This window comes from Lytechinus variegatus, chromosome 17, assembly GCF_018143015.1.
Source record: "Lytechinus variegatus isolate NC3 chromosome 17, Lvar_3.0, whole genome shotgun sequence".
Classification (NCBI taxonomy): Eukaryota; Metazoa; Echinodermata; class Echinoidea; order Temnopleuroida; family Toxopneustidae; genus Lytechinus; species Lytechinus variegatus.
The window spans coordinates 2,211,392-2,237,530 of NC_054756.1; the positions used below are offsets into that span (position 1 = coordinate 2,211,392).

The 26,139-nt window shown below is 36.2% G+C and overlaps 1 protein-coding gene across 1 annotated transcript; it reads right to left on the minus strand.

Annotated features, from left to right (window-relative positions):
- LOC121431161 (mucin-2-like) lies at window positions 1-24,164 on the minus strand. Its single transcript, XM_041628667.1, has 18 exons — window positions 24,116-24,164; window positions 23,491-23,607; window positions 21,745-21,936; window positions 20,634-20,825; window positions 20,031-20,147; window positions 17,429-17,620; window positions 14,198-14,314; window positions 12,451-12,642; window positions 10,978-11,169; window positions 9,523-9,714; window positions 8,868-8,984; window positions 7,200-7,391; window positions 6,100-6,291; window positions 5,465-5,581; window positions 3,725-3,916; window positions 2,312-2,503; window positions 1,709-1,825; window positions 1-146 (listed from the first exon to the last, which is right to left on the minus strand). Exons 1-18 carry the CDS (start codon window positions 24,162-24,164, stop codon window positions 1-3), a joined length of 2,817 nt encoding a protein of 938 aa, XP_041484601.1.
- Window positions 24,165-26,139: the final 1,975 nt, after the last annotated feature.

The following is a 26,139-nucleotide window of genomic DNA, read 5'->3' on the forward strand; positions in this document are numbered from 1 at the left end:
TCATTGGTGTTGATGGTGGAGGTTGTGACGTTGTATCGGTATAGGAGTCGTTAAGTCAGTAGTAGCTGTGTCTTGGCTTGGGGTTGCAGCATCGGTCGTTGTCGGAGGATGTGTGGTTGGTGTATCTGAAGTAGTCGATGGTACCACTGTGGTAGGTGTGTTTGAAATATATATTGTATAGATCGTATACAACCTTAACAACAAGTACCAATGACAATGTTTTATTATTAGCTTGAATTTGAACAATAAGAGAAGCTATGATAATGAAATTGTGTGCATATGGAACATATTGTGTACATGAATAAGAAACATTTAAATTTTCTACTACTACTACTACTACTACTACTACTACTACTACTTCTACTACTACTACTACTACTACTACCACTACTACTACTTCCCCCACTACTACTACTATTACTACTACTACTACTACTACTATTACTACTACTACTACTAATACTACTATACTACTACTAGTACTACTACTACTAATAATACTACTACTACTAATACTACTACCAACACCGCCACCACTTCTACTACTTCTACTAGTTCAACTACACTGCAAAAACTCCGGTGTTGATTTTACACCAGCCCGGAATCCAAATATGTCCACACTAGAAAAGTATTGAAACAACACCAGTTTGCTTGCTCTCTATTTCAATTATTTTGAGACTATATATCCAGTTTCAGATAAGTACATGAAAAATTTCAGCTCTCCCTTTTCGCTCGGATTATTAATGTAAGAAGATACCAAGTTATACCCAATTGTATTCATGATTTACAAAGCATGAATAGAGTGTCCCGGTTTTAAGTTTGAAATCTCATTTTCTTTTCGCGCTTGCATCAATTGTTTGGTTATATACTTATACCGTTCATGATTAAAAAAAGTGTAAAGAACTTAATTTCTCTGCCTCAGCACCTTCTCTCTGGAATAATTTGCCGTTAGATTTAAGAATTATGCAATCACTGGACACCTACAAATCCAAACTGAAATCTTATCTTTTCTCACAGTTTTAGTTATTGGAACTTTGACACTCATCCAAACTTTCTCATTCTTTCTTTTCTTGTGTGCCTCGGAATAGAATATTTCTAGATAGATGGCGCTATATAAATGCCTATTATTATAATTTTTTCGGACGGAACGGCAAAAAAATCGCGCTCGCATTATTTAATCATTGAAATATGTATCATGTTAATGGCTAGCTGCAATTCGTCTCTAACAGGTCCCTTTTTCGACAAGGCCAGAACGCATTATACAAATTTCTACTCGCGCTTCGCGCTTGCAGTAATTATCTAGTTACATACGCATCTTCTTCCGGTTTACAAACATTGCCCACAATGTTCAACTGTTCAGGACAAAATACACGAAATTTCAAAATTGTTTAGCTCGTACCTCGCGCTAACACTATATGTATATGGCTTATGAAATTATTGTACATTTACTGGTATGTTGTTATAAGAATAAAGCTAAGAAATTACTGTTATGATATGGGCGTCTTGCCCCCCCCCCCCCAAAAAAAAAGAAAAATATCACGAACAAAAAAAAATGAGAAAAGGAAAGAGAAAAGAGTGAAATATAATATAATTATCAATTTTTCGCGCCAGGCCTAATTCTAGAAGCGAATTAGGAAATTCCTCGCTTCGCCTGGGAAACAGCCGCCAGGGCCTCGACAAGAGGCTACTACATAACGAGAATACTCACCAGGTTGACAATATATATAATAATCTTCACAGCAATCATTTAGTTCCTGACAAATGTAATCACAGAAACATCCTCCTGGTGCCTTTGTTTCACAGTACCCTTGACAGGTACTGATCCCTAGAGGGGTTAAAGAAAACGATGATATAACAATGGAAACTTACAATAAACTATAAGTATGCTCATCCTCTGTCGAATCAGGGATGGTACATTAGACCAAGTGACGATTAGCCCAATAGGGCATGAGACCAATTGGCTGTTAGACCAAGTGGTCGTTAGACCAGTTGGCTATTAGACCAAGTAGTCATTAGACAAATTGACTATTAGACCAAACGGTAAATAGACGAAATGTGAATTGGACTAAGTGGGTTTAGCCCAATGATGATGATAAAACCAAGTGATATTGGAACAACTGTCAGTAATCCTGATGAATAAGGTTAGCATAATATATCCAAAGTACACACGATATTAGCACATAGTCACCGCCTCCCCCACCCTGAACACCAATCCAAATCCAGATTTCCATTAACGAAAAATTTAAACATTAGTTCAATATCAATTTCATAATCATAAGAAATTTTTAATGCATTTAGGACATGAATTTACCTGGGGCTACCGTTTCATCCGCAGTGGTGAGCTCTTGCATTGTTGTCATTGGTGTTGATGGTGGAGGTTGTGACGTAGTATCGGGTATTGGAGTCGTTAAGTCAGTAGTAGCTGTGTCTTTGCTTGGGGTTGCAACATCGGTTGTTGTAGGAGGATGTGTGGTTGGTGTATCTGAAGTAGTCGATGGTACCACTGTGGTAGGTGTGTTTCAAAATATATATTGTATAGATCGTATAAAACCTTAACAACAAGTATCAATGACAATAATTTATTATTAGCTTGAATTTGAACAATAAGAGAAGCTATGATAATGAAATTGTGTGCATATGGAACATATTGTGTACATGAATAAGAAACATTTCAATCTACTACTACTACTACTACTACTTCTACTACTTCTGCTACTTCTACTACTACTACTACTACTACTTCTACTACTACTACTACTTCTACTACTACTACTCCTACTTCTACTACTTCTACTACTACTACTGCTACTACTTCTACTACTACTACTTCTACTACTCCTACTACTACTACTTCTACTACTACTACTTCTACTACTACTACTACTACCACTACTACTTCTTCCACCACTACTACTACTACTACTACTATTACTACTACTACAACTACTACTACTTCTACTAATACTACTACTTCTAGTACTACTACTACTACTACTACGACTAATACTAATACTACTTCGACTACTACGTCTAATACTACTACGACCACCACTTCTGCTACTACTACTACTTTTACTACACTGCAAAAACTCTGGAGTTGATTTAACACCAGCACGGATTCCATATATGTCCACACCAGAAAAGTATTGAAACAACACCAGTTTGGAATTAAACCAATGCTATTTTGATACTAATTGGTGTTGTATAAACACCTATCTGGTGTTTGGTCTGGACAGACCAGCACAGAACTGGTGTTGTTTAACACGGAACTGGTGTGGACATATAAAGATTCCAGTCCGGTCTTAAATCAATACCAGAGTTTTTGGTATGTCCTGCTACTATTACTGCTGCTACTGATACTACAACTATTACTAAAAAAAAAAGGAAAAAGGAAAGAGAGAAGGATGAAATATGATACCATTTACTTAATGTAATGTAAACATGTGTTGTTTTTTGTAATAAAATGCCAAAATTTTTGCTCGTGATATTTTGCAAGTGATATTGGAACAACTGTCAGTAATCCTGATGAATAAGGTTAGCATAATTCATCCAAAGTACACACGATATTACCACATTGTCACCGCCTCCTCACCCTGAACACCACAATTCTATGTTCAACAGCCAGTCCAAGTCAAGATTTCCATATATGACAACATTAAACATTAGTTCAGTAGAAATTAAATAATCATAATAAATTTTTAATGCATTTAGGACATGAATTTACCTGGGGCTACCGTTTCATCTGCAGTGGTGAGCTCTTGCATTGTTGGCATTGGCGTTGATGGTGGAGGTTGTGACGTTGTATCGGGTATAGGAGTCGTTAAGTCAGCAGTAGCTGTGTCTTGGGTTGGGGTTGCAGCATCGGTTGTTGTCGGAGGATGTGTGGTTGGTGTATCTGAAGTAGTCGATGGTACCACTGTGGTAGGTGTGTTTGAAATATATATTGTATAGATCGTATACAACCTTAACAACAAGTATCAATGACAATGTTTTATTATTAGCTTGAATTTGAACAATAAGAGAAGCTATGATAATGAAATTGTGTGCATATGGAACATATTGTGTACATGAATAAGAAACATTTAAATCTTCTACTACTACTACTACTACTACTACTACTACTACTACTACTACTACTTCTACTACTACTACTACTACCACTACTTCCCCCACTACTACTACTATTAGTACTACTACTACTACTACTACTACTACTAATACTACTAACACTACTACTAGTACTACTACTACTAATAATACTACTACTACTAATACTACTACCACCACCGCCACCACTTCGTCTACTTTTACTAGTTCAACTACTCTGCAAAAACCCGGTGTTGATTTAACACCAGCCCGGAATCCAAATATGTCCACACTAGAAAAGTATTGAAACAACACCAGTTTGCTTGCTCTCTATTTCAATTATTTTGAGACTATATATCCAGTTTCAGATAAGTACATCAAAAAATTTCAGCTCACCCTTTTCGCTCGGATTATTAATGTAGGAAGATACCAAGTTATACCCAATTGTATTCATGATTTACAAAACATGAATAGAGTGTCCCGGTTTTAAGTTTGAAATCTCATTTTCTTTTTGCGCTTGCATCAATTGTTTGGTTATATACTTATACCGTTCATGATTAAAAAAAGTGTAAAGAACTTTATTTCTCTGCCTCAGCACCTTCTCTCTGGAATAATTTGCCGTTAGATTTAAGAATTATGCAATCACTGGACACCTACAAATCCAAACTAAAATCTTATCTTTTCTCACAGTTTTAGTTATTGGAACTTTGACACTCATCCAAACTTTCTCATTCTTTCTTTTCTTGTGTGCCTCGGAATAGAATATTTCTAGATAGATGGCGCTATATAAATGCCTATTATTATAATTTTTTTCGGACGGAACGGCAAAAAAATCGCGCTCGCATTATTTAATCATTGAAATATGTATCATGTTAATGGCTACCTGCAATTCGTCTCTAACAGGTCCCGTTTTCGACAAGGCCAGAACGCATTATACAAATTTCTACTCGCGCTTCGCGCTTGCAGTAATTATCTAGTTACATACGCATCTTCTTCCGGTTTACAAACATTGCCCACAATGTTCAACTGTTCAGGACAAAATACACGAAATTTCAAAATTGTTTAGCTCGTACCTCGCGCTAACAATATATGTATATGGCTTATGAAATTATTGCACATTTACTGGTATGTTGTTATAAGAATAAAGCTAAGAAATTACTGTTAGGATATGGGCGTCTTGCCCCCCCCCAAAAAAAAAAAAAATATCACGAACGAAAAAAAAATGAGAAAAGGAAAGAGAAAAGAGTGAAATATAATATAATTATCCATGTTTCGCGCCAGGCCTAATTCTAGAAGCGAATTAGGAAATTCCTCGCTTCGCCTGGGAAGCAGCCGCCAGGGCCTCGACAAGAGGCTACTACATAACGAGAATACTCACCAGGTTGACAATATATATAATAATCTTCACAGCAATCATTTAGTTCCTGACAAATGTAATCACAGAAACATCCTCCTGGTGCCTTTGTTTCACAGTACCCTTGACAGGTACTGATCCCTAGAGGGGTTAAAGAAAACGATGATATGACAATGGAAACTTACAATAAACTATAAGTATGCTCATCCTCTGTCGAATCAGGGATGGTACATTAGACCAAGTGACGATTAGCCCAATAGGGCATTAGACCAATTGGCTGTTAGACGAGATGATCATTAGACCAGTTGGCTATTAGACCAAGTGGCCATTAGACAAATTGGCTATTAGACCAAGTGGTAAATAGACAAATTGGCTATTAGACCAAGTGGTAAATAGACGAAATGTGAATTGGACTAAGTGGGTTTAGCCCAATGATGATGATAAAACCAAGTGATAGTGGAACAACTGTCAGTAATCCTGATGAATAAGGTTAGCATAATATATCCAAAGTACACACGATATTAGCACATAGTCACCGCCTCCCCCACCCTGAACACCAATCCAAATCCAGATTTCCATTAACGAAAAATTTAAACATTAGTTCAATATCAATTTCATAATCATAAGAAATTTTTAATGCATTTAGGACATGAATTTACCTGGGGCTACCGTTTCATCCGCAGTGGTGAACTCTTGCATTGTTGTCATTGGTGTTGATGGTGGAGGTTGTGACGTAGTATCGGGTATTGGAGTCGTTAAGTCAGTAGTAGCTGTGTCTTTGCTTGGGGTTGCAACATCGGTTGTTGTAGGAGGATGTGTGGTTGGTGTATCTGAAGTAGTCGATGGTACCACTGTGGTAGGTGTGTTTGAAATACATATTGTATAGATCGTATACAACCTTAACAACAAGTATCAATGAAAATGTTGTATTATTAGCTTGAATTTGAACAATAAGAGAAGCTATGATAATGAAATTTTGTGCATATGGAACATATTGTGTATATGCATAAGAAACATTTAAATCTACTACTTCTACTACTACTACTACTACTACTAATAATAATAATAATACTAATACTACTTCCACAACCACTTCTGCTACTACTACTAGTTCTACTACACTGCAAAAACTCTGGAGTTGATTTAACACCAGCACGAAATCTATATACGTCCACACCAGAAAAGTATTGAAACAACACCAGTTTGGAATTAAACCAATGCTATTTTAATACTAATTGGTGTTGTATAAACACCTATCTGGTGTTTGGTCTGGACAGACCAGCACAGAACTGGTGTTGTTTAACACGGAACTGGTGTGGACATAATCCAGTCCGGTGTTAAATCAACACCAGAGTTTTTGGTATGTCCTGCTACTATTACTGCTGCTACTGATACTACAACTATTACTAAAAAAAAGGAAAAAGGAAAGAGAGAAGGATGAAATATGATACCATTTCCTGAATGTAATGTAAACATGTGTTGTTTTTTGTAATAAAATGCCAAAATTTTTGCTCAATATATTTTTGCAAGTGATATTGGAACAACTGTCAGTAATCCTGATAAAGAAGGTTGGCTTAGTTCATTCAAAGTACACACGATATTACCACATTGTCACCGCCTCCCCCACCCTGAACACCACAATTCTATGTTCAACAGCCAGTCCAAGTCAAGATTTCCATTAATGACAACATTAAACATTAGTTCAGTAGAAATTAAATAATCATAATAAATTTTTAATGCATTTAGGACATGAATTTACCTGGGGCTACCGTTTCATCTGCAGTGGTGAGCTCTTGCATTGTTGGCATTGGCGTTGATGGTGGAGGTTGTGACGTTGTATCGGGTATAGGAGTCGTTAAGTCAGCAGTAGCTGTCTCTTGGGTTGGGGTTGCAGCATCGGTTGTTGTCGGAGGATGTGTGGTTGGTGTATCTGAAGTAGTCGATGGTACCACTGTGGTAGGTGTGTTTGAAATATATATTGTATAGATCGTATACAACCTTAACAACAAGTACCAATGACAATGTTTTATTATTAGCTTGAATTTGAACAATAAGAGAAGCTATGATAATGAAATTGTGTGCATATGGAACATATTGTGTACATGAATAAGAAACATTTAAATTTTCTACTACTACTACTACTACTACTACTACTACTACTTCTACTACTACCACTACTACTACTTCCCCCACTACTACTACTATTACTACTACTACTACTACTACTACTACTACTACTACTACTAATACTACTAATACTACTACCAACACCGCCACCACTTCTACTACTTCTACTAGTTCAACTACACTGCAAAAACTCCCGTGTTGATTTTACACCAGCCCGGAATCCAAATATGTCCACACTAGAAAAGTATTGAAACAACACCAGTTTGCTTGCTCTCTATTTCAATTATTTTGAGACTATATATCCAGTTTCAGATAAGTACATAAAAAAATTTCAGCTCTCCCTTTTCGCTCGGATTATTAATGTAAGAAGATACCAAGTTATACCCAAGTGTATTCATGATTTACAAAACATGAATAGAGTGTCCCGGTTTTAAGTTTGAAATCTCATTTTCTTTTCGCGCTTGCATCAATTGTTTGTTATATACTTATACCGTTCATGATTAAAAAAAGAGTAAAGAACTTTATTTCTCTGCCTCAGCACCTTCTCTCTGGAATAATTTGCCGTTAGATTTAAGAATTATGCAATCACTGCACACCTACAAATCCAAACTGAAATCTTATCTTTTCTCACAGTTTTAGTTATTGGAACTTTGACACTCATCCAAACTTTCTCATTCTTTCTTTTCTTGTGTGCCTCGGAATAGAATATTTCTAGATAGATGGCGCTATATAAATGCCTATTATTATAATTTTTTCGGACGGAACGGCAAAAAAATCGCGCTCGCATTATTTAATCATTGAAATATGTATCATGTTAATGGCTAGCTGCAATTCGTCTCTAACAGGTCCCTTTTTCGACAAGGCCAGAACGCATTATACAAATTTCTACTCGCGCTTCGCGCTTGCAGTAATTATCTAGTTACATACGCATCTTCTTCCGGTTTACAAACATTGCCCACAATGTTCAACTGTTCAGGACAAAATACACGAAATTTCAAAATTGTTTAGCTCGTACCTCGCGCTAACACTATATGTATATGGCTTATGAAATTATTGCACATTTACTGGTATGTTGTTATAAGAATAAAGCTAAGAAATTACTGTTAGGATATGGGCGTCTTGCCCCCCCCAAAAAAAAAAAAAAATGAGAAAAGGAAAGAGAAAAGAGTGAAATATAATATAATTATCAATTTTTCGCGCCAGGCCTAATTCTAGAAGCGAATTAGGAAATTCCTCGCTTCGCCTGGGAAGCAGCCGCCAGGGCCTCGACAAGAGGCTACTACATAACGAGAATACTCACCAGGTTGACAATATATATAATAATCTTCACAGCAATCATTTAGTTCCTGACAAATGTAATCACAGAAACATCCTCCTGGTGCCTTTGTTTCACAGTACCCTTGACAGGTACTGATCCCTAGAGGGGTTAAAGAAAACGATGATATAACAATGGAAACTTACAATAAACTATAAGTATGCTCATCCTCTGTCGAATCAGGGATGGTACATTAGACCAAGTGACGATTAGCCCAATAGGGCATGAGACCAATTGGCTGTTAGACGAGGTGATCATTAGACCAGTTGGCTATTAGACCAAGTGGCCATTAGACAAATTGGCTATTAGACCAAGTGGTAAATAGACAAATTGGCTATTAGACCAAGTGGTAAATAGACGAAATGTGAATTGGACAAAGTGGGTTTAGCCCAATGATGATGATTAAACCAAGTGATATTGGAACAACTGTCAGTAATCCTGATGAATAAGGTTAGCTTAGTTCATTCAAAGTACACACGATATTAGCACATTGTCACCGCCTCCCCACCCTGAACACCACAATTCTATGTTCAACAGCCAATCCAAATCAAGATTTCCATTAATGACAAAATTAAACATTAGTTCAATAGCCATTTTATAATCATAAGATATTTTTAATGTATTTAGGACCTGAATTTACCTGGGGCTACCGTTTCATCCGCAGTGGTGAGCTCTTGCATTGTTGTCATTGGTGTTGATGGTGGAGGTTGTGACGTAGTATCGGGTATTGGAGTCGTTAAGTCAGTAGTAGCTGAGTCTTGGCTTGGGGTTGCAGCATTGGTTGTTGTCGGAGGATGTGTGGTTTGTGTATCTGAAGTAGTCGATGGTACCACTGTGGTAGGTGTGTTTGAAATATATATTGTATAGATCGTATACAACCTTAACAACAAGTATCAGTGACAATGTTTTATTATTACCTTGAATTTGAACAATAAGAGAAGCTATGATAATGAAATTGTGTGCATATGGAACATATTGTGTACATGAATAAGAAACATTTCAATCTACTACTACTACTACTACTACTACTACTACTTCTACTACTTCTACTACTACTACTACTACTACTACTACTACTACTACTACTACTACTACTACTACTTCTACTACTACTACTACTACTACTACTACTACTACTACTCCTACTTCTACTACTTCTACTACTACTACTGCTACTACTTCTACTACTACTACTTCTACTACTACTACTCCTACTGCTACTACTTCTACTACTACTACTTCTACTACTACTACTACCACTACTACTTCTTCCACCACTACTACTACTACTACTACTATTACTACTACTACAACTACTACTACTTCTACTAATACTACTACTTCTAGTACTACTACTACTACTACTACGACTAATACTAATACTACTTCTACTACTACGTCTAATACTACTACCACAACCACTTCTGCTACTACTACTAGTTATACTACACTGCAAAAACTCTGGAGTTGATTTAACACCAGCACGAAATCTATATACGTCCACACCAGAAAAGTATTGAAACAACACCAGTTTGGAATTAAACCAATGCTATTTTAATACTAATTGGTGTTGTATAAACACCTATCTGGTGTTTGGTCTGGACAGACCAGCACAGAACTGGTGTTGTTTAACACTTCTCTGTGGTGGACATATAAAGATTCCAGTCTGGTGTTAAATCAATACCAGAGTTTTTGGTATGTCCTGCTACTATTACTGCTGCTACTGATACTACAACTATTACTAAAAAAAAAAGGAAAAAGGAAAGAGAGAAGGATGAAATATGATACCATTTCCTTAATGTAATGTAAACATGTGTTGTTTTTTGTAATAAAATGCCAAAATTTTTGCTCGTGATATTTTGCAAGTGATATTGGAACAACTGTCAGTAATCCTGATGAAGAAGGTTAGCTTAGTTCATTCAAAGTACACACGATATTACCACATTGTCACCGCCTCCCCCACCCTGAACACCACAATTCTATGTTCAACAGCCAGTCCAAGTCAAGATTTCCATTAATGACAAAATTAAACATTAGTTCAGTAGAAATTAAATAATCATAATAAATTTTTAATGCATTTAGGACATGAATTTACCTGGGGCTACCGTTTCATCTGCAGTGGTGAGCTCTTGCATTGTTGTCATTGGTGTTGATGGTGGAGGTTGTGACGTTGTATCGGGTATAGGAGTCGTTAAGTCAGTAGTAGCTGTGTCTTGGCTTGGGGTTGCAGCATCGGTCGTTGTCGGAGGATGTGTGGTTGGTGTATCTGAAGTAGTCGATGGTACCACTGTGGTAGGTGTGTTTGAAATATATATTGTATAGATCGTATACAACCTTAACAACAAGTACCAATGACAATGTTTTATTATTAGCTTGAATTTGAACAATAAGAGAAGCTATGATAATGAAATTGTGTGCATATGGAACATATTGTGTACATGAATAAGAAACATTTCAATCTACTACTACTACTACTACTACTACTTCTACTACTTCTACTACTACTACTACTACTACTACTACTACTACTACTACTACTACTACTACTACTTCTACTACTACTACTACTACTACTACTACTACTACTACTACTACTACTACTACTTCTACTACTACTACTACTACTACTTCTACTACTACTACTGCTACTACTTCTACTACTACTACTTCTACTACTACTACTCCTACTGCTACTACTTCTACTACTACTACTTCTACTACTACTACTACCACTACTACTTCTTCCACCACTACTACTACTACTACTACTATTACTACTACTACAACTACTACTACTTCTACTAATACTACTACTTCTAGTACTACTACTACTACTACTACGACTAATACTAATACTACTTCTACTACTACGTCTAATACTACTACCACCACCACTTCTGCTACTACTACTACTTTTACTACACTGCAAAAACTCTGGAGTTGATTTAACACCAGCACGGAATCCATATATGTCCACACCAGAAAAGTATTGAAACAACACCAGTTTGGAGTTAAACCAATGCTATTTTAATACTAATTGGTGTTGTATAAACACCTATCTGGTGTTTGGTCTGGACAGACCAGCACAGAACTGGTGTTGTTTAACACGGAACTGGTGTGGACATATAAAGATTCCAGTCTGGTGTTAAATCAATACCAGAGTTTTTGGTATGTCCTGCTACTATTACTGCTGCTACTGATACTACAACTATTACTAAAAAAAAAAGGAAAAAGGAAAGAGAGAAGGATGAAATATGATACCATTTCCTTAATGTAATGTAAACATGTGTTGTTTTTTGTAATAAAATGCCAAAATTTTTGCTCGTGATATTTTGCAAGTGATATTGGAACAACTGTCAGTAATCCTGATGAAGAAGGTTAGCTTAGTTCATTCAAAGTACACACGATATTACCACATTGTCACCGCCTCCCCCACCCTGAACACCACAATTCTATGTTCAACAGCCAGTCCAAGTCAAGATTTCCATTAATGACAAAATTAAACATTAGTTCAGTAGAAATTAAATAATCATAATAAATTTTTAATGCATTTAGGACATGAATTTACCTGGGGCTACCGTTTCATCTGCAGTGGTGAGCTCTTGCATTGTTGTCATTGGTGTTGATGGTGGAGGTTGTGACGTTGTATCGGGTATAGGAGTCGTTAAGTCAGTAGTAGCTGTGTCTTGGCTTGGGGTTGCAGCATCGGTCGTTGTCGGAGGATGTGTGGTTGGTGTATCTGAAGTAGTCGATGGTACCACTGTGGTAGGTGTGTTTGAAATATATATTGTATAGATCGTATACAACCTTAACAACAAGTACCAATGACAATGTTTTATTATTAGCTTGAATTTGAACAATAAGAGAAGCTATGATAATGAAATTGTGTGCATATGGAACATATTGTGTACATGAATAAGAAACATTTAAATTTTCTACTACTACTACTACTACTACTACTACTACTACTTCTACTACTACTACTACTACTACCACTACTACTACTTCCCCCACTACTACTACTATTACTACTACTACTACTACTACTATTACTACTACTACTACTAATACTACTAATACTACTACTAGTACTACTACTACTAATAATACTACTACTACTAATACTACTACCAACACCGCCACCACTTCTACTACTTCTACTAGTTCAACTACACTGCAAAAACTCCGGTGTTGATTTTACACCAGCCCGGAATCCAAATATGTCCACACTAGAAAAGTATTGAAACAACACCAGTTTGCTTGCTCTCTATTTCAATTATTTTGAGACTATATATCCAGTTTCAGATAAGTACATGAAAAATTTCAGCTCTCCCTTTTCGCTCGGATTATTAATGTAAGAAGATACCAAGTTATACCCAATTGTATTCATGATTTACAAAGCATGAATAGAGTGTCCCGGTTTTAAGTTTGAAATCTCATTTTCTTTTCGCGCTTGCATCAATTGTTTGGTTATATACTTATACCGTTCATGATTAAAAAAAGTGTAAAGAACTTAATTTCTCTGCCTCAGCACCTTCTCTCTGGAATAATTTGCCGTTAGATTTAAGAATTATGCAATCACTGGACACCTACAAATCCAAACTGAAATCTTATCTTTTCTCACAGTTTTAGTTATTGGAACTTTGACACTCATCCAAACTTTCTCATTCTTTCTTTTCTTGTGTGCCTCGGAATAGAATATTTCTAGATAGATGGCGCTATATAAATGCCTATTATTATAATTTTTTCGGACGGAACGGCAAAAAAATCGCGCTCGCATTATTTAATCATTGAAATATGTATCATGTTAATGGCTAGCTGCAATTCGTCTCTAACAGGTCCCTTTTTCGACAAGGCCAGAACGCATTATACAAATTTCTACTCGCGCTTCGCGCTTGCAGTAATTATCTAGTTACATACGCATCTTCTTCCGGTTTACAAACATTGCCCACAATGTTCAACTGTTCAGGACAAAATACACGAAATTTCAAAATTGTTTAGCTCGTACCTCGCGCTAACACTATATGTATATGGCTTATGAAATTATTGTACATTTACTGGTATGTTGTTATAAGAATAAAGCTAAGAAATTACTGTTATGATATGGGCGTCTTGCCCCCCCCCCCCAAAAAAAAGAAAAATATCACGAACAAAAAAAAATGAGAAAAGGAAAGAGAAAAGAGTGAAATATAATATAATTATCAATTTTTCGCGCCAGGCCTAATTCTAGAAGCGAATTAGGAAATTCCTCGCTTCGCCTGGGAAGCAGCCGCCAGGGCCTCGACAAGAGGCTACTACATAACGAGAATACTCACCAGGTTGACAATATATATAATAATCTTCACAGCAATCATTTAGTTCCTGACAAATGTAATCACAGAAACATCCTCCTGGTGCCTTTGTTTCACAGTACCCTTGACAGGTACTGATCCCTAGAGGGGTTAAAGAAAACGATGATATAACAATGGAAACTTACAATAAACTATAAGTATGCTCATCCTCTGTCGAATCAGGGATGGTACATTAGACCAAGTGACGATTAGCCCAATAGGGCATTAGACCAATTGGCTGTTAGACGAGATGATCATTAGACCAGTTGGCTATTAGACCAAGTGGCCATTAGACAAATTGGCTAGTAGACCAAGTGGTAAATAGACAAATTGGCTATTAGACCAAGTTGTAAATAGACGAAATGTGAATTGGACTAAGTGGGTTTAGCCCAATGATGATGATTAAACCAAGTGATATTTGAACAACTGTCAGTAATCCTGATGAATAAGGTTAGCATAATTCATCCAAAGTAAACACGATATTAGCACATAGTCACCGCTTCCCCCACCCTGAACACCACAATTCTATGTTCAACAGCCAATCCAAATCAAGATTTCCATTAATGACAAAATTAAACATTAGTTCAATAGCCATTTCATAATCATAAGAAATTTTTAATGTATTTAGGACCTGAATTTACCTGGGGCTACAGTTTCATCCGCAGTGGTCAGCTCTTGCATTGTTGTCATTGGTGTTGATGGTGGAGGTTGTGACGTAGTATCGGGTATTGGAGTCGTTAAGTCAGTAGTAGCTGTGTCTTTGCTTGGGGTTGCAGCATCAGTTGTTGTCGGAGGATTTGTGGTTGGTTTATCTGAAGTATTCGATGGTACCACTGTGGTAGGTGTGTTTGAAATATATATTGTATAGATCGTATACAACCTTAACAACAAGTATCAATGACAATGTTTTATTATTAGCTTGAATTTGAACAATAAGAGAAGCTATGATAATGAAATTGTGTGCATATGGAACATATTGTGTACATGAATAAGAAACATTTCAATCTACTACTACTACTACTACTACTACTTCTACTACTTCTACTACTTCTGCTACTACTACTACTACTACTACTACTACTACTACTACTACTACTTCTACTACTACTACTACTTCTACTACTACTACTACTCCTACTTCTACTACTTCTACTACTACCACTGCTACTACTTCTACTACTACTACTTCTACTACTACTACTCCTACTACTACTACTTCTACTACTACTACTACTACCACTACTTCTTCCACCACCACTACTACTACTACTACTATTACTACTACTACAACTACTACTACTTCTACTAATACTACTACTTCTAGTACTACTACTACTACTACGACTAATACTAATACTACTTCTACTACTACGTCTAATACTACTACCACCACCACTTCTGCTACTACTACTACTTTTACTACACTGCAAAAACTCCAGTGTTGATTTAGCACCAGCACGGAATCCATATATGTCCACACCAGAAAAGTATTGAAACAACACCAGTTTGGAATTAAACCAATGCTGTTTTAATACTAATTGGTGTTGTATAAACACCTATCTGGTGTTAGACCAAAACCAAACTGGTGTTGTTTAACACTTCTCTGGTTACGACATAGATAGATTCCAGGCTGGTGTTCTATCAACACCACAGTTTTTGGTGTGTACTGCTACTACTACTGCTGCTACTGATACTAAAACTATTACTAAAAAAAGGAAAAAGGACAGAGAGAAGGATGAAATATGATACCATTTACTGAATATAATGTAAAAATGTGTTTTTTGTAATGAAATGGAAAAATTTTACTCGTGATATTTTGCAAGTGATATTGGAACAACCGTCAGTAATCCTGATGAATAAGGTTAGCATAATATATCCAAAGTACACACGATATTACCACATAGTCACCGCCTCCCCCTACCTGAACACCATAATTCTATGTTCAACAGCCAATCCAAATCAAGATTTCCATTATTGACAAAATTAAACATTAGTTCAATAGCAATTTCATAATCATAAGATATTTTTAATGCATTTAGGACCTAAATTTACCTGGTGCTACCGTTTCATCCGCAGTGGTGAGCTCTTGCACTGTTGTCATTGGTGTTGATGGTGGAGGTTGTGACGTAGTATCGGGTATTGGAGTCGTTAAGTCAGTAGTAGCTGTGTCTTGGCTTGGGGTTGCAGCATCGGTTGTTGCCGGAGGATGTGTGGTTGGTGTATCTGAAGTAGTCGATGGTACCACTGTTGTAGGTGTGTTTGAAATATATATTGTATAGATCGTATACAACCTTAACAAGTATCAATGAAAATGTTTTATTATTAGCTTAAATTTGAACAATAAGAGAAGCTATGATAATGAAATTGTATGCATATGGAACATATTGTGTATATGCATAAGAAACATTTAAATCTACTACTTCTAGTACTACTACTACTACTACTACTACTAATACTAATACTACTTCTACTACTACTACTACTACTACTACTACTACTACTACTAATACTACTACTACTAATACTACTACCAATACTACTACCACCACCACCACCACTTCTGCTACTACTACTAGTTCTACTACACTGCAAAAACTCCAGTGTTGATTTGGCACCATCACGGAATCCATATATGTCCACACCAGAAAAGTATTGAAACAACACCAGTTTGGAATTAAACCAATGCTGTTTTGATACTAATTGGTGTTGTATAAACACCTATCTGGTGTTAGACCAAAACCAAACTGGTGTTGTTAAACACTTCTCTGGTTTGCACATATTAAATAGAATCCAGGCTGGTGTTGTATCAACACCAGAGTTTTTGGTGTTTACTGCTGCTACTACTGCTGCTACTGATACTACAACAATTACTAAAAAAAGGAAAAAGGAAAGAGAGAAGGATGAAATATGATACCATTTCCTGAATATAATGTAAAAAATTGATTTTTGTAATAAAATGCAAAACATTTACTCGTGATATTTTGCAAGTGGTATTGGAACAACCGTCAGTAATCCTGATGAATAAGGTTAGCATAATATATCCAAAGTACACACGATATTACCACATTGCCACCTCCTCCCCACCCTGAACACCACAATTCTATGTTCAACAGCAAATCCAAATCAAGATTTCCATTAATGACAAGATTAAATATTAGTTCAATAGAAATTAAATAATCATAAGATATTTTTAATGCATTTAGGACATGAATTTACCTGGGGCTACCGTTTCATCCGCAGTGGTGAGCTCTTGCATCGTTGGCATTGGTGTTGATGGTGGAGGTTGTGATGTAGTATCGGGTAATGGAGTCGTTAAGACAGTAGTAGCTGAGTCTTGGCTTGGGGTTGCAGCATTGGTTGTTGTTGGAGGATGTGTGGTTGGTGTATCTGAAGTAGTCGATGGTACCACTGTGGTAGGTGTGTTTGAAATATATATTGTATACATCGTATACAACCTTAGCAACAAGTATCAATGACAATGTTTTATTATTAACTTGAATTTGAACAATAAGAGAAGCTATAATAATGAAATTGTGTGCATATGGAACATATTGTGTACATGAATAAGAAACATTTAAATCTACTACTACTACTACTGCTTCTACTACTACTACTACTTCTACTACTACTACTAACACTACTACTACTTCCACCACTACTACTAATACTACTAATACTACTACTACTAATACTAATAATACTACTACTAATACTACTACCACCACCACTTCTGCTACTACTACTAGTTCTACTACACTGCAAAAACTCTGGTGTTGATTTAACACCAGCACGGAATCCATATATGTCCATACCAGAAAAGTATTGAAGCAACACCAGTTTGGAATCAAACCAATGCATTTTTAATACTAATTGGTGTTGTATAAACACCTATCTGGTGTTAGACCAAAACGTAACTGGTGTTGTTTAACACTTCTCTGGTGTGGACATATATAGATTCCGGGCTGGTGTTAAATCAACACCAGAGGTTTTTTGTGTACTGCTACAACAACTACTACTACTGCTGCTGCTGCTGCTACTACTACTATTACTAAAAAAAAATAGAAAGGAAAGAGAGAAGGGTGAAATATTATATTATTTTCTTAACATTGTCCCAAAATGTATAACTAAATTTGATATTTTGATAAAAAGTAACGAAATTTTCCTCACTCGTTTCGATCTCAACTTTTTATAACTTTGACAGGCTCCAGCACTGTCCACGACTAGTTCACACATAGTTCATGACGAGTTAACAACTACTTAACGAATTAACTGACTATTAGACGAACTGGTATTAGACCGAATGCATTTAGACCAAGTGGCAATTAAAATAGACCAAATGACAGTTAGACCAAATGAAAATTAGACCAAGTGACGATCAGCCAAATAGGGCATTAGACCAGTTGGCTATTAGACCAAGTGGTAAATAGACGAAATGTGAATTGGACTAAGTGGGTTTAGCCCAATGATGATGATAAAACCAAGTGATATAGGAACAACTGTCAGTAATCCTGATGAATAAGGTTAGCATAATATATCCAAAGTACACACGATATTAACACATAGTCACCGCCTCCCCCACCTTAAACACCATAATTCTATGTTCAACAGTCAATCCAAATCAAGATTTCCATTATTGACAAAATTAAACATTAAACTTCGCACCCGCTTTATTGATTTTCATGATGAAAAAGGGTATTTAGAATGCCCAGATTCTAGGTCGAAATCTGAAACACGCGCACGCATGTGTATTCAGATACGAAGCTTGCTCTCTATTTCAATCATTTTGAGACTATATATCCAGTTTCAGATCAGAATGTAACAATTTTTCTGCTCATCCTTTTCGATTGCATTATTAATGTAGGAAGAAACCAAGTTATACCCAATTTTATTCATTATTTACAAAACATGAATAGATTATCCCGTTTTTAGGTTTGAAATCTCATTTTTTTTCGCGCTTGCATCAATTGTTTGGTTATATACTATACCGTTCATGATAAAAAAAAGTGTAAAGAACGTTATTTCTCTGCCTCAGCACCTTCTTTCTGGAATAATTTGCCTTTAGATTTAAAGAATTATACAATCACTGGAGACCTACAAATCCAAACTGAAATCTTATCTTTTCTAACAGTATTAGTTATTGGAACTTTGACATTCATCCAAACTTTCTCATTCTTTCTTTTCTTGTGTGCCTCGGAATAGAATATTTCTAAATAGATGGCGCTATATAAATGCCTATTGTTATAATTATTTTTTTAGGCCGGAACGTCAAAAAAATCGCGCTCGCATTATTTAATCATTGAAATATGTATCATGTTAATGGCTAACTGCAAATCGTCCTTAACAGGTCCCTTTTTCGACAAGGCCAGAACGCATTATACAAATTTCTACTCGCGCTTCGGGTTTGCAGTAATTATCTAGTTACATACGCATCTTCTTCAGGTTTACAAACATTGCCCAGAATGTTCAACTGTTCAGGACAAAATAAACGAAATTACAAAATTGTTTAGCTCACACCTCGCGCTCACACTATATTTATAGGGCTTATGCAATTATTACACATTTACCGGTATGTTAATAAAGCTAAGAAATTTAAGTTAGGATATGGGCGTCTTGCCCCCCCCCCAAAAAAAAAAAAAAAAAAAAAAATTACGAACACAAAAAAATGAGAAAAGGAAAGAGAAAAGAGTGAAATATAATATAATTTTCCATTTTTCGCGCCAGGCCTAATTCTAGAAGCGAATTAGGAAATTCCTCGCTTCGCTTGGGAAGCAGCCGCCAGGGCCTCGACAAGAGGCTACTACATAACGAGAATACTCACCAGGTTGACAATATATATAATAATCTTCACAGCAATCATTTAGTTCCTGACAAATGTAATCACAGAAACATCCTCCTGGTGCCTTTGTTTCACAGTACCCTTGACAGGTACTGATCCCTAGAGGGGTTAAAGAAAACGATGATATGACAATGGAAACTTACAATAAACTGTAAGTATGCTCATCCTCTGTCGAATCAGGGATGGTACCTTAGACCAAGTGACGATTAGCCCAATAGGGCATTAGACCAATTGGCTGTTAGACCAAGTGGTCGTTAGACCAGTTGGCTATTAGACCAAGTAGTCATTAGACAAATTGACTATTAGACCAAACGGTAAATAGACGAATTGTGAATTGGACTAAGTGGGTTTAGCCCAATGATGATGATTAAACCAAGTGATATTGGAACAACCGTCAGTAATCCTGATGAATAAGGTTAGCTTAGTTCATTCAAAGTACACACGATATTAGGATATTGTCACCGCCTCTCCCACCCTGAACACCAATCCAAATCCAGATTTCCATTAACGAAAAATTTAAACATTAGTTCAATAGAAATTTCATAATCATAAGAAATTTTTAATGCATTTAGGACATGAATTTACCTGGGGCTACCGTTTCATCCGCAGTGGTGAGCTCTTGCATTGTTGTCATTGGTGTTGATGGTGGAGGTTGTGACGTAGTATCGGGTATTGGAGTCGTTAAGTCAGTAGTAGCTGTGTCTTTGCTTGGGGTTGCAACATCGGTTGTTGTAGGAGGATGTGTGGTTGGTGTATCTGAAGTAGTCGATGGTACCACTGTGGTAGGTGTGTTTGAAATATATATTGTATAGATCGTATACAACCTTAACAATAAGTATCAATGAAAATGTTGTATTATTAGCTTGAATTTGAACAATAAGAGAAGCTATGATAATGAAATTTTGTGCATATGGAACATATTGTGTATATGCATAAGAAACATTTAAATCTACTACTTCTACTACTACTACTACTACTACTACTAATAATAATAATAATAATACTAATACTAGTTCCAAAACCACTTCTGCTACTACTACTAGTTCTACTACACTGCAAAAACTCTGGAGTTGATTTAACACCAGCACGAAATCTATATACGTCCACACCAGAAAAGTATTGAAACAACACCAGTTTGGAATTAAACCAATGCTATTTTGATACTAATTGGTGTTGTATAAACACCTATCTGGTGTTTGGTCTGGACAGACCAGCACAGAACTGGTGTTGTTTAACACTTCTCTGGTGTGGACATATAAAGATTCCAGTCTGGTGTTAAATCAACACCAGAGTTTTTGGTATGTCCTGCTACTATTACTGCTGCTACTGATACTACAACTATTACTAAAAAAAAGGAAAAAGGAAAGAGAGAAGGATGAAATATGATACCATTTCCTGAATGTAATGTAAACATGTGTTGTTTTTTGTAATAAAATGCCAAAATTTTTGCTCGTGATATTTTGCAAGTGATATTGGAACAACTGTCAGTAATCCTGATGAAGAAGGTTGGCTTAGTTCATTCAAAGTACACACGATATTAGCACATTGTCACCGCCTCCCCCACCCTGAACACCACAATTCTATGTTCAACAGCCAGTCCAAGTCAAGATTTCCATTAATGACAAAATTAAACATTAGTTCAGTAGAAATTAAATAATCATAATAAATTTTTAATGCATTTAGGACATGAATTTACCTGGGGCTACCGTTTCATCTGCAGTGGTGAGCTCTTGCATTGTTGGCATTGGCGTTGATGGTGGAGGTTGTGACGTTGTATCGGGTATAGGAGTCGTTAAGTCAGCAGTAGCTGTCTCTTGGGTTGGGGTTGCAGCATCGGTTGTTGTCGGAGGATGTGTGGTTGGTGTATCTGAAGTAGTCGATGGTACCACTGTGGTAGGTGTGTTTGAAATATATATTGTATAGATCGTATACAACCTTAACAACAAGTACCAATGACAATGTTTTCTTATTAGCTTGAATTTGAACAATAAGAGAAGCTATGATAATGAAATTGTGTGCATATGGAACATATTGTGTACATGAATAAGAAACATTTAAATTTTCTACTACTACTACTACTACTACTACTACTACTACTTCTACTACTACTACTACTACCACTACTACTACTTCCCCCACTACTACTACTATTACTACTACTACTACTACTATTACTACTACTACTACTACTAATACTACTAATACTACTACTAGTACTACTACTACTAATAATACTACTACTACTAATACTACTACCAACACCGCCACCACTTCTACTACTTCTACTAGTTCAACTACACTGCAAAAACTCCCGTGTTGATTTTACACCAGCCCGGAATCCAAATATGTCCACACTAGAAAAGTATTGAAACAACACCAGTTTGCTTGCTCTCTATTTCAATTATTTTGAGACTATATATCCAGTTTCAGATAAGTACATAAAAAAATTTCAGCTCTCCCTTTTCGCTCAGATTATTAATGTAAGAAGATACCAAGTTATACCCAATTGTATTCATGATTTACAAAACATGAATAGAGTGTCCCGGTTTTAAGTTTGAAATCTCATTTTCTTTTCGCGCTTGCATCAATTGTTTGGTTATATACTTATACCGTTCATGATTAAAAAAAGTGTAAAGAACTTTATTTCTCTGCCTCAGCACCTTCTCTCTGGAATAATTTGCCGTTAGATTTAAGAATTATGCAATCACTGGACACCTACAAATCCAAACTGAAATCTAATCTTTTCTCACAGTTTTAGTTATTGGAACTTTGACACTCATCCAAACTTTCTCATTCTTTCTTTTCTTGTGTGCCTCGGAATAGAATATTTCTAGATAGATGGCGCTATATAAATGCCTATTATTATAATTTTTTCGGACAGAACGGCAAAAAAAATCGCGCTCGCATTATTTAATCATTGAAATATGTATCATGTTAATGGCTAGCTGCAATTCGTCTCTAACAGGTCCCTTTTTCGACAAGGCCAGAACGCATTTATACAAATTTCTACTCGCGCTTCGCGCTTGCAGTAATTATCTAGTTACATACGCATCTTCTTCCGGTTTACAAACATTGCCCACAATGTTCAACTGTTCAGGACAAAATACACGAAATTTCAAAATTGTTTAGCTCGTACCTCGCGCTAACACTATATGTATATGGCTTATGAAATTATTGCACATTTACTGGTATGTTGTTATAAGAATAAAGCTAAGAAATTACTGTTAGGATATGGGCGTCTTGCCCCCCCCCCCAAAAAAAAAAAAATATCACGAACAAAAAAAAAATGAGAAAAGGAAAGAGAAAAGAGTGAAATATAATATAATTATCAATTTTTCGCGCCAGGCCTAATTCTAGAAGCGAATTAGGAAATTCCTCGCTTCGCCTGGGAAGCAGCCGCCAGGGCCTCGACAAGAGGCTACTACATAAGGAGAATACTCACCAGGTTGACAATATATATAATAATCTTCACAGCAATCATTGTATTCCTGACAAATGTAATCACAGAAACATCCTCCTGGTGCCTTTGTTTCACAGTACCCTTGACAGGTACTGATCCCTAGAGGGGTTAAAGAAAACGATGATATAACAATGGAAACTTACAATAAACTATAAGTATGCTCATCCTCTGTCGAATCAGGGATGGTACATTAGACCAAGTGACGATCAGCCTAATGGAACATTAGACCAATTGGCTGTTAGACGAGATGATCATTAGACCAGTTGGCTATTAGACCAAGTGGCCATTAGACAAATTGGCTATTAGACCAAGTGGTAAATAGACGAAATGTGAATTGGACTAAGTGGGTTTAGCCCAATGATGATGATTAAACCAAGTGATATTGGAACAACTGTCAGTAATCCTGATGAATAAGGTTAGCTTAGTTCATTCAAAGTACACACGATATTAGCACATAGTCACCGCCTCCCCCACCCTGAACACCACAATTCTATGTTCAACAGCCAATCCAAATCAAGATTTCCATTAATGACAAAATTAAACATTAGTTCAATAGCCATTTCATAATCATAAGAAATTTTTAAATGTATTTAGGACATGAATTTACCTGGGGCTACAGTTTCATCCGCAGTGGTGAGCTCTTGCGTTGTTGGCATTGGTGTTGATGGTGGGGGTTGTGACGTAGTATCGGGTATTGGAGTCGTTAAGTCAGTAGTGGCTGTGTCTTGGCTTGGGGTTGCAGCATTGGTTGTTGTCGGAGGATGTGTGGTTGGTGTATCTGAAGTAGTCGATGGTACCACTGTGGTAGGTGTGTTTGAAATATATATTGTATAGATCGTATACAACCTTAACAACAAGTATCAATGACAATGTTTTATTATTAGCTTGAATTTGAACAATAAGAGAAGCTATGATAATGAAATTGTGTGCATATGGAACATATTGTGTACATGAATAAGAAACATTTAAATCTACTACTACTACTACTACTGATTCTACTACTACTACTATACTACTACTACTACTCATACTACTAATACTACTACCAATACTACTACCACCACCACCACTTCTGCTACTATTACTAGTTCAACTACACTGCAAAATCTCCGATGTTGATTTAACACCAGCACGTACGGAATCTATATACGTCCACACCAGAAAAGTAATGAAACACCAGTTTGGAATTAAACCAATGCTTTTTTAATACTAATTAATGTTGTATAAACACCTATCTGGTGTTAGACTAAAACGTAACTGGTGTTGTTTAACACTTCTCTGGTGTGGACATATATAGATTCCGGGCTGGTGTTAAATCAACACCAGAGGTTTTTTTTTGTGTACTGCTACTACTACTACTACTACTGCTGCTGCTGCTGCTGCTGCTACTACTACTATTACTAAAAAAATGAGAAAGGAAAGAGAGAAGGGTGAAATATTATATTATTTTCTTAATATTGTCCCAAAATGTATAACTAAATTTGATATTTTCATAAAAAAAGTAACGAAATTTTCCTCACTCGTTTCGATCTCAACTTTTTATAACTTTTACAGGCTCCAGCACTGTTCACTATTAGTTCACACATAGTTCACGACGAGTTAACAACTACTTAACGAATTAACTGACTATTAGACGAACTGGTATTAGCCCGAATGCATTTAGACCAAGTGGCAATTAAAATAGACCAAATGACAGTTAGACCAAATGAAAATTAGACCAAGTGACGATCAGCCAAATAGGGCATTAGACCAATTGGCTGTTAGACGAGGTGATCATTAGACCAGTTGGCTATTAGACCAAGTGGTCATTAGACAAATTGGCTATTAGACGAAGTGGTAAATAGACAAATTGGCTATTAGACCAAGTGGTAAATAGACGAAATGTGAATTGGACTAAGTGGGTTTAGCCCAATGATGATGATAAAACCAAGTGATATTGGAACAACTGTCAGTAATCCTGATGAATAAGGTTAGCATAATATATCCAAAGTACACACGATATTAGCACATAGTCACCGCCTCCCCCACCCTGAACATTACAATTCTATGTTCAACAGCCAATCCAAATCAAGATTTCCATTAATGACAAAATTAAACATTAGTTCAATAGCCATTTCATAATCATAAGAATTTCTTAATGTATTTAGGACCTGAATTTACCTGGGGCTACAGTTTCATCCGCAGTGGTGAGCTCTTGCATTGTTGTCATTGGTGTTGATGGTGGAGGTTGTGACGTAGTATCGGGTATTGGAGTCGTTAAGTCAGTAGTAGCTGTGTCTTGGCTTGGGGTTGCAACATCGGTTGTTGTCGGAGGATGTGTGGTTGGTTTATCTGAAGTAGTCGATGGTGCCACTGTGGTAGGTGTGTTTGAAATATACATTGTATAGATCGTATACAACAATAAACAAGTATCAATGACAATGTTTTATTATTAGCTTGATTTTGAATAAGAGACGCTATGATAATGAAATGTTGTGCATATGGAACATATTGTGTGTATATATATATATATATATATACATATATATATATATATATACACACACATATATATATATATATATATATATACATATATATATAAGATTTAATTTAAATCTACTGCTACTACTACTACTACTACTGCTACTA